At 65.8% G+C, this 10,147-nt stretch overlaps 1 protein-coding gene across 1 annotated transcript; it reads right to left on the bottom strand.

Annotated features, from left to right (window-relative positions):
* Positions 1 to 1,510: 1,510 nt before the first annotated feature.
* CNNM4 (cyclin and CBS domain divalent metal cation transport mediator 4) lies at positions 1,511 to 9,611 on the bottom strand (the record flags this gene model as incomplete). Its single annotated transcript, XM_086477057.1, is given in 9 exon segments — positions 1,511 to 1,744; positions 1,849 to 1,947; positions 1,949 to 1,999; positions 2,001 to 2,032; positions 3,481 to 3,580; positions 3,730 to 3,899; positions 4,481 to 4,618; positions 4,725 to 4,868; positions 8,264 to 9,611. Coding segments are annotated over 9 exon segments (2,292 nt in total), but the record flags the coding sequence as incomplete, so codon positions are not given.
* Positions 9,612 to 10,147: the final 536 nt, after the last annotated feature.

Below are 10,147 nucleotides of genomic sequence, written 5' to 3'. Positions count from 1 at the left end.
TGGCCGCGTCCCAAAGCGGCGGCGGCCCCGGGAGCTCACCCCGGTAACCGGGACGCCCCCTCCGCGGTTCCCCCCAAGCCCATGGCGAAGCACGGAGGAGACCGACGTACAGATATAGATTTTTATTGCCCAATTGGCAAAAAAAAAACCCTAACCCCACCAAATAAAATTCCACAGTCGGTTTCACAACCGGGAGGGGGCGGCTGGAGGGGGGGGGGGGGGGTTTGTCACAACCAGGAGGAGAGGCCCGGCCCCCCCCAACACCCCCAGGCCCGGCCTCCCCCAAAGACACAAATCAAACCTGCTGCAAAAAATAAATATGAATTCCTGGGGAGGGGGTGGTGTTGCATAGAGGAAGATTTAATTAAAAAAGGGGCTTTTTTTTTGTCTTGGTTTATTATTATTATTCATTATTATTATTATTATTATTATTTCTAGTATCTTCCCGCGGACCTGATCGTCAAGATGTGATTAACAAAAATAATTAACCTTCTCCCAATAACTTACAGAGTTCACCCAGGGAACTTGTGCTTTTCTTTTTTTTGGGGGGGGGGGGGGGTAAGCTGTGTCTCCCCCTTTCCCTCCACCGGGCACAAAGCTCCGGGGACCGGGCATCCCACATCCTGCCCCGAGGAGGTCACTGGAGAATTTGGGAGTTCCCCGGGTGCCGGGGAGAGGGGGGGTGGGATGACATGGCGCTGGCCCCCTCCTACCTGTACAACTTTGGTCACTAGCTTTGTGCTGCCCCAAAAAGCTGGATCCTGCACCCCCAAACCCCGTCACCGATCCCCGTCCCCCCCAGCACGGATACCCTGAGACACCCCATGGCAGGGGGGGAAGGCACCGAAAACCGCCGGGGGGGGGAACCGTCCCTGCCCGTCCTCAGCACGCTCGTGACACCGGTGGGTGGCGGAGGGTCTCCCGAGATGGCGGAGAGTCTCGACCGTGGTCGTGCCTGGCTTTGCACTGGAGATGCTGAGCCCATCCCCTTGGCCTCAGGCCTGCCGCCGAGCTGCATCCCCCGGTGCCCCGGGCCAGCGGGGAAAGGGGAACGGGCGCGGAGAAGGGTCGCGGCATCGCCCTGGTTGATCCAGGAGGACGAGACGCCGCCCTCACGCCACGCTCCAGGCCTCCCCGTCCACCGTCGTGCCCCGAAAACACCGGAGAGGCCGCCGGGATGCCCATCCCGGGGAGGCAGGGGGGCCGCGGTGGAGCCCCCCGCCGAAGCGGCGTACGAGACCTGAAGCTCCCTGAGCTGAACGAGCGCCGTCGGTGGGGCGGCCGGCAGAGAGCTGTGCCGTCTCCACCACCATCCGTTTAAATTAATTAAAAATAAGCCAGTCTGGAAAGCAGCAGCAAACCCCAGCTCCGTTTCCCACTGCCGCCGCCTCCTCCAGCTCAAACCGGCTTTCTCCGGCAACCGCGGCACCCGGCACGGCGCCACCGAGGAGCCGCCGAGCTTTTCCTACCGGGGAAAGGGTCCCTAAAACGGGCACGCGAGGTCCCTTCCCGGCGCGTGCCGGCGGGGCCGGGGTCAGATGGAGTTTTCCAGGGGGCTGTGGTTGCTCCGGCGGCTCAGGCAGTTCCTCTCGTTCAGGAGGCTGGTGGTCTCGTCGGCAGGGGCGGAAGGTTCCGGTTTCTCCGGTAAACTCGCGTCCGGTTTGGGGGCGTTGCTGTCGGGGGATTGGGGACAACTGTCCATGCGGGAAGCCGTCAGGCCGTTCTGGTATTCCTGCCGCGTGATCTGGGCCAGGGTAAAAACAACAAGGGTGAGGGAGCGGTGCCAGACCCCGCCGACGGCAATCCCCCCGGCCCCGTGCCGGCGGGCGCCCCCCCCCCCCACCTCACCTTGACGAACTGGAGGTCGGTGAGGGCGCGGACGCTGAAGTCGGCCACGTACTGGGCACCAGTGCCGGCGTTGAGCTGGTTGTTGCTGCCGCTGACGGGGGGAGGAGACGGAGTCGGAGCGTTCGTGGTAGCTGAGGGAGGCCGAGCGGTTTCAGGCCGCTGACGTGGGACGGGGAGCGGATCTCTGCGGGGGCCGGAGGGAGGGGGTTAGCCACCCTGCGGACCCCCTGCGCCGGCGAGGGTCCTACGCCGCGCTGGGAGGAAGGCTGGCGACTCTCTGCCTGCTGGTTACGGGGTGCTGAGCCCCCCGTGATGCCGGCCCTGGCTCCGGCGTGTGCCGTGCAGGGAGAGCCCCATCCCGCAGGCTCCGGGGACAGAGAGCCCAGCGGTGACAGGGACTGACGGGACACACGTCCACCCCAGCGCAGCTCTGTGCCGCCGTGTCCACCAGCTCTGCCGGGCAGTGCCGGATTTGATCCCTGCCCGTCGCCTGCCAGACCCCAGCCAGGGAGCCCGGAGCCCCTCCGGCCCCCCTGCTCCAGGCCAGGCACTGCCATGGGGACAGTCCCAGCCCAAGGACACTGTGACTCCCCGAACCGGTGGATGAGTGACCCCGCGTGGGGTTAGGGACGAGGTGAGGGTTACGGGGACAAGGAGGGCCTGGTGACGTGCTCGGAAAAGCCGGGGTGACACAGGAACCACATGCAGCAGCGGGGACAGTGGCGCCTCCTCACCAGCCGCCACACCGGGCTGCCCAGCCGGCACCATCCCCCTGCTCCTCCGCCGCAACCACAGCGAAGGCAACCGGGAGAGACCGGGGTGGTTACGGGGCGTGCAGGACCCCAACGCCACCCCGGGCAGGGCTCGGTGACACCGGGCAGCGGCGTGCCCGGCTCCGGCCCCACGCCGCAGCGGGGCAGGAGCCACCTTCCCTCCTCCAGAGGCACTCGGCTGCGGGGCGAGACAGCGACCAGGACGGCCTTCCCGGCACACCGAGCCGGTGAGTAGCCAGGCCGGTGCAAAGGACAAAACACCCGGTGCTGCATTAATGGGGTGGGGGACGCCCACTACGGCGGGTTAATGCGGTCACAGCGGGGTTTTGGCACGCCATGCAGCCGCGCCGTTTACCTGTCCACCTGGCAAACAATGACCCTCGCTTTGTGGACGGGCGCCGGGGCTGGGCTGGGAGGGCTAGGGCAGAGAGACGGACAACACAACACACACGCAGAGGACAAGGTCAAGAGAAGCCGCCGGGGGGCAAGGGGGAGGGTGGCCGCGGGTACCTCTGCCCCTCGCGGCGCCGGCGGACGGGCGGTGGTGACGCCACGGTGCCAAGCCGAGGCGGTGAGGGTCAGCGCCCGGCTGTGCGGAGCCTCAGAAGGGCAGCCCGAAAGGGGGGCAGCTGGTTTTGAGCCTTGGGCACAGACCCTCTGCCCGCTGCCGGACACACTCCGGTGTCTCTCTGCGGACAAGTGCTGGCCACGCAGCATCCCCCCCCCCCCCCCGAGGATGGCTCGGGGGGCACCGGCGGGGGCTCGGAGCCTCCAGTATCTCCTACTCCCACCGGCAGCTCTAAAACAGGGTGGGAGGGCTCTGCCCACGCCGGCACCCAGGCGATCGGGGGGTGCTTACCGGACGCAGGAGAGGGGCTGAGGGCCATCACCCCATAATAGGAGAAAGCTCCCGCTTCGAACTTCATGCATTCCTTGCCGGCCTCCACCTCCACCTTGCCCTGCGAGGGAGAGACGACGTCGGGCTCTGTCAGCCACACCCCGCGGCGCTGGGCTGGATGAGACACCCCCCACTAACCACCACAGCCTTCCCGGGGTGACGGGTGACCCGAGGGACCCCAGGCGGCAATGCCACCCGGCAGCCAGGTACCTGCAGGATGAGGATGAAGTAATCAGCCGCTTTGTTCTTGCAGTAGAGGAAGTGGCGGGGGGATTTCTTGTTCTCCTCGTCGAACTTCAGCTCCTGGATGACGTCGGAATATTTGAGGAGCCGCAGCAGGATCTTCTCCGAGATGAAGTTGGGGGTGAAGAGCGTCACCTCTGAAAGAGAGAGGGGAAAAGGGTGGGGGGGGGTGGGGGGGGGGGTGGTCAGAGCTGCAGTTCTTGTCCCTTTCCCGTCCCTCCAGCTGAAGGTGCGTCCCCCTCATCCCTCAGGGTGGTGCCTGGATCAGGCTGGGCCCCATCGACACCTCCCCTGGGGCAGAAGTCCACGGGGTCTGGCCCCCAACACCAGCTCCAGGTCCTCAGGAAGGTCAGCTCCAGCCTTGGGGACACACGTGCCACCCAGGGAACGGGACCATCCTGGAGGGACAGGGACCTGCCGAGCGTCAGAAGCAGGGCTGGCAGCCCTGAGCCCTCTCCCTTCTTATTTGGGGGGGGGATGCAGAGGGGAGGAGAGTGGGACAAGACGCAAGCACCCCATAATTTCTCCGAATGAGACGGTTGGAGCGACTCTTCCTCACCAGGGGGATGCCGGGGACGTGGCAGAGCACCGAGCCCAACCGGGTCAGGGCCAGGGAGCCGTTGATGCCGGTGCTCCACAGCCAGACCGATTCGAGGGGTGCTCAGAGCTGGGGGGGGGACTCCCGCCCCCCCCCCCCCCCCAAAACACCCCAACTCACCCGTGGAGAGGAAGCGGTGAGCGGCCAGCAGCAGCTGCGGGGAGACCTTCACCTTCAGCTCGTTGATGGGGTCCTTGAAGGCCGAGAAGTCCCGCTTGTTCTTCTGGTTGCCCACCCGCTTCTTGCTGCGGTTGTCGGCTGTGGGGAGCAGCGGGGGGTCAGTGGGGGGCGGCGCGGGGACCCCGGCACGTGACAGAGGCGGGGGGGGGGGTGTGGGGTGTGAGCTGCCGAGCCCAAAACCTACTGTATGTATCCGACTCATCCAGGATCTCCGACTTGATGATCTCCTCGATGACGTCCTCCAGCGTCACCAGCCCCAGCACCTCGTAGAAGGGATCGCCCTCGCCCTCGTTGTTCACCTTCTGCACGATGGCCAGGTGGGACTTCCCTGCGGATGGACACACGGACGGACGTCGGACAAGGAGAACAACCCCAGCCCCACCGCGCTGGGTCCCAGCACCCAGGGATGTCACCGGGCTCAGCCCTTCCCTCCCCCACGGCCCTCCTGGGCAGGAAACAATAAACCAGTTAAAATCTAAACGAGCCCTGGGTTGGGCACTAATTCCCAGGGTAATGACAGTAATTAAGCCCATGACAGCGGTGTCCCCACCTCCGTGGGGTGTGGGCTTGGCCCGGGGGTTCACAGGGGATGGGATGTGTCCCCGGAGGAGCCCGTGGCACGTCACCGGAGCGCGGCGCGGTGCCGGGTGAGCGCCCGCGGGCTGAAGGCACCCGGGCACGGCGGGAACGATGCAACCCCACCCATCGGGCTTCTGCCAGCGGCCCTGACCTCTCCGAATTTCCTCGGTGCCTCTGCCAAGCGGACCCAAGGCTGTCCCATCCCAGAGGAAACACTCCGGCCACTCGATCCCGGAGCCAAAACCTCCAGGAGAAGAGAGCCAAGGGGAGGCAGGCGCTGCCCGGCCGGCCCTGGCTACGAGCAGGCGGGTCCTTGGTGGCAGGAAGGCATCCCCAGCCCCGAATTAACAACTCCCCTCGCTCTGCCGGCCTCGCCCCACGCAGGCAGGACGCCGTTTGCCTTCTCCCCGCTACAGCCGAACCTCTGGCTCGTTGTCGAAGCTGGCGCTGCTCCTGCCCCAGCTGCCGGGCGCTCACCGAACCGACGGTTCTCCTGCTTCATCCCCAAAATCCCAGCAGAGCCGCTGGGAAAAACTCCTCAGATGAGGAATAGCCACCTCTGCTCCAGGGAGAGGAGCCGAACGGCAGCGTGGAAAACCGCAGCGCGCCCAGGCCAGGCCAATGCACCCGCAGGACCGGTATCCTTAGCCTGGGGAAACCGAGGCACGGAGGAAAGCGACGTTCCCTCCCTGACCTCAGCGCAGCCTGAAATAAAATCACTTCTACTTCCTCAAGCACCACGCTCACCCCCAGGCCAGCAGCAAGGTGGCCTGCTCGCCATCCTGCTCTGGCTCCAGCAAAAACCTGCCCTCCCCGACACTATCTGCTATTTAATTTTAGAGCTGGCGGCCGCAGGCCCCTCGTCGCTCGGGGAAAAAGCTAATTTTAGGGATGGGCACCGCGCAGCTCCCCTTTTTTGGCCAAGCTCACGCCGTTCAGGCAACCCCACCTCAAAAAAGTGATGCCCAGAGGGGCAAAAAAAGACCCTAAAATCGTTGCTTGGGCTGTGAAAACCCCTCAGCCACCCCCCCTAAGCCCCTCGCTGAGGTGCGGCGGCTCCTTCGCCGGGTGCGAGGCGGGGAGAGGCGGAAGGATCCAGCCCCGATGAGTCAAGCGGGGGTTCCTCTCCGGGAACGAGCGGCCAAGGCTGAGCTCGGTGGCAAAGCAAACACGCCACGGGGAGCCCGAATCGCTGGAGCAAAGGGCGCGGGGCCGGCTGCCGCAGCACCCCCCAGGGTGCCATCCCGGGACACCTTTTGCCACGACGGTGCCCGCACGAGGAGGGCGAGCAACGCCCCGAGCTCGGCAGGGAGGCTGGGAGCTCCCCGCAGGGTTGTTCCTTCCTTCGAGCCTCCCGCCGGGCGCGTGCCGAGGGGAGAAGGTCGGGAAGAGGCGCTGAGCAGAGCGCTGGATGTCGCGGAGGGAGCTGTCACCCCAAGGCCAGCATCTGGGACACCTCTGGGACACCGGGGGGGGGGGGGGGGAGGTCCAGCTGCCGAACCCCACGATTAGGACGATCACGAGCGCGGCTGGTTGATTTTTTGCCTCTTTATCCTTTTGCAGGGTGCACCTCCTGCTTCCAATCCAGGTCCCGAGCAGCGGGATGAGGGGAGAGACTCGCCCCCAGTGTTCCAAAGGGATCGGGGTTCAGAAAGGGGCCTCAAAACCAGCCCAGGCAGCGGCTCCACAAATCACCCGCTCTTAACCCAGAGAGGCAGCGATGAAAAAACACCAGCCCAGGCCACGGGCGGCTTTGTAACCGGAATAAGCGTGCTTTAAATCCTTTAATAAGGATTCGCCGGAGGGAAAGCCGGTGCCAGCAGCCGGGATAACTCCAGCTCCGGCAGCGACAGGGCTCCGCTTCTATACTGGTGGTTGTTGGAAACGGGGTGGAGCGGGACGGCCGCGTGCGCTCCTACGGCGGTTCTCGAACGGGCGCGAGGTGAACCGAAGGAAAAGCGTTGGCCACGAAGGATTTTTCCCTCATCAGGGCAGCTCCAAGACGACGAGATCTCGCCGCCGTTGCCGCAACCGCCAGCGACGCCGAGCCGTGACCGAGCGACGTCGCTCCCGCGTTGATATTTTTGGGCGCCAAGGAAGCACGGTGGCGAAGAGAGGCGGGAGCAGAGCTGCCCTCAAAGATCAGCCAGGCTTGGACCTAGAGCTCCCAAACCCTCGCCCAAGCTCAGGCTGAACTCTCGCTGCAGGAGGAGCCTTTAGATCCCCTAAATCCCAGCATAACCCCCCCCCTGAATCGTCCCCGATGGTGGCAGGACGCAGCAAACCGCCCAAACCTCCGCCCGGCGAGTGTAACGGGAGCCAGAGGAGCGCGCGGGGTCAGGCATGGCTGAGGGTTGGCCTGGCATCACCCGGCACGGCTGCTCCACAGCCGGGCTCTTGGTTTCATCCCACGGATGAAGGCAGCCGGGCCTGCGCCAGCAGGAGCTGTGAGAAGCTGGGGAGGGCAGGGGGGGTGGTGGGGGGGGGTCTCCTGCCTGCTCTGGCAAAGCCCTCAGGCCAAAATCCTGCCTGGGAGCGAACGCAGCTCCCGGTGGGCTCAGCCTCCGGCGAGCCTGGGTCCTGCATCCTCCTCCCGGCCCTCCGGCCGCTCTCGTTTTGAGGTGCCCCGATGGAAGCAGAGCGGGGATGGGGGGCCGGCACCGAGCCGCGCTCACCGTTCCCCGGCAGCGGGGAAAAGCCCAGAGGAGGGAGCCAAGCCCAAACCAGGGCGCCGAGCAATTTCCCAGCAGTTATTCAAGGCCCTCCGGGGCCGCTAATTAAAAACAAGGAGCAAATAAACACTCCCAAAGCGTTTCTCGAGGCCGGCGCCGAGCGTCGGTCGCTCCGTCGCCGACAAAGCGGAGGCTCGCCCTCCCCGGCGCGGCGCCGTTACCCGGAAGCCCCGGTGGTGGCGGGCACCGAGCAGCTGCCCCCAGTTTGGCGACGCGTTGCCCATCCCCAGCACCGCGGCGGGGCCCCTCCAGCTCACGACCACCCAAACCCCAGCGACCCCCGGCAGCCCCAGTGGGCAAAACTCCTCCGAGTTTTGCTTCCGGCATCCGCCGGCTTCCTCCAAGGGGGAGAAAGTAGCCCCGGGGAGGGGAGGGAAGCAGCGGCACCCCCCACCCCCCCCGCCCCCCTCACCCTTTTTGAACTCCTCCAGCATGGCATCCAGCTTGGTGTCGTGGAAGACGACGTGGACGGGGTGGTTGTAGAATTTGGTGATGGTTTTGAGGGGGGTGCAGTCGTCGGGGTCGACGAAAGCCAGGTCCTTGACGTAGAGGATGTCCATGATGTTGGAACGCTCGTCCTCGTAGACGGGGATGCGGGTGTAGCCGCTCTCCATGATCTCCGACATGGTGTTAAAGTCCAGGATGGCGTCGCTGTTGATCATGAAGCAGTTCTGCAGCGGGGTCATCACGTCCTCCACCGTCTTGGTGCGCAGCTCTAGGGCCCCCTGGATCATGTTGAGCTCCTCCCTCACCAAGTCGTTGTAGGGTTCCGTCACCTTCAGCATCTCCACCAGCTTCTCCCGGTTGTAGACGGTGCCGATCTCCTGGCCCAGGATGCAGTCGAGGAGCTTGCTGATGGGGTAGGAGAGGGGAAACGTCACCAGCATGAAGAACTTGGTGACCACGATGGTGTTGGCACCCACGGCCAAGCCGTGGCGGGAGCAGAGCGCCTGGGGCACGATCTCCCCGAAGATGACGATGCCGATGGTGGAGGCGACGACGGCGCCGATGCCGGAGCCGATGAGGTCATCGAGGAGGATGGTGAGGGTGGTGTTCACCAGCACGTTCCCCAGCAGCAGGGAACAGAGCAAATAGTTCCCTTTCCGGCGGATGGGCTCGATCTTACGGGCGTAACGCTTCTCCTTATCGGTGCCGCAGTTCTGCACGATGCGCAGCTCCATGGGATCCAGCGCCATGAGGCCCAGGTTGAGCCCGCTGAACATTCCCGACAGCACCAGCAGCCCGGCGATGAGGATCACCTGCAACCAAAGGGGCAGCAGCGACTTCTTCTCCTCCAACACCACGATCCGACCGTCGGGGCCTTGATGGGGTAACCAGGGTTGACCGGGTCGACGTTGGGTGCAGAGGACGTAGGTCTTGGCCTGCTCGTCCTTCCGCAGGGGTTGGACGCGGACCCGTAGCAGGGCCGAGGTGTTGTGGGCCTCGGCCGGGCCGGGCTGCACCAGCAGATCCTGGGAGCGTTCGGGGCAGGTGCCGTTGGGAACCGAAGCGTTGCCGGTGGGGCGTAGCTCGGCGAAGGCCACCCGTTCCCCGGTGCGAGGGCCCAGTCCCAGCCCGTAGAGGCGAAGCAACACCTCGCTACCCTCCGTGACACGGATGGGCCCGCGGGCCGGAGCTCCCGCCGCCGGCTTCGTGCTCTCCTCCAGCCGCATCCCCAGGATCACGCTGTCCCCCGACGGTACCGCCCCGCCGGGCAGCGCCAGCAACAGCAGCAGCGGCGGCAGCAACGGAGGAGACGACGGGGACACCCCCCCGCCGCCCCCGGGGCCCCCCTCGCCGCCGCCGCCGCCTCCGCCGCCGCGCCGCCTCCCGCCGCCCGGCGCCATGTTAGTGTCTCGCGGCCGCCGCGCTCGCGGCCTCGTCACACGCCGTGCCACGCCCCCACCCCCGTCCCCCGCCGCCTCCACCGGCTTACCCGAGGGAGGACGTCACGCGCCGCGCCCCGCCTCTCGCCGCTGGCGCGCCTTAAGGGGGCGATGGCAGCTTGGTCCTGAACAGGTGGGGACCGCGAGGGGTGTGAGGGGTGAGAGCGCGGTGTCAACCGAAGGGGACGTGTGCGTGGCTGCAGGGAGCGGCGGTACAACCGGGGAGGGAGGGAGGGGGTGTGTGCGTGGGGGTGTCACTTGGACGGGAGTGTGTGTTAGGTGGGGGCGGGGGGGCGTGTCGTGTTAGGAAGACGCATAGGGAGCCAGGGGGCACTAGGACCTGGGGGGTGGCGCAGAACCGGGAGGGGGGTACTAGGACCTGTGGGGGACGCACTAGGACCTGACAAGAC

This window comes from Leptosomus discolor, chromosome 23 (assembly GCF_034619465.1).
Source record: "Leptosomus discolor isolate bLepDis1 chromosome 23, bLepDis1.hap2, whole genome shotgun sequence".
NCBI classification, from domain to species: domain Eukaryota; kingdom Metazoa; phylum Chordata; class Aves; order Leptosomiformes; family Leptosomidae; genus Leptosomus; species Leptosomus discolor.
The sequence above is the reverse complement of the archived record's forward strand: the minus strand, read 5'-3'. Positions and strand labels throughout refer to the sequence as shown.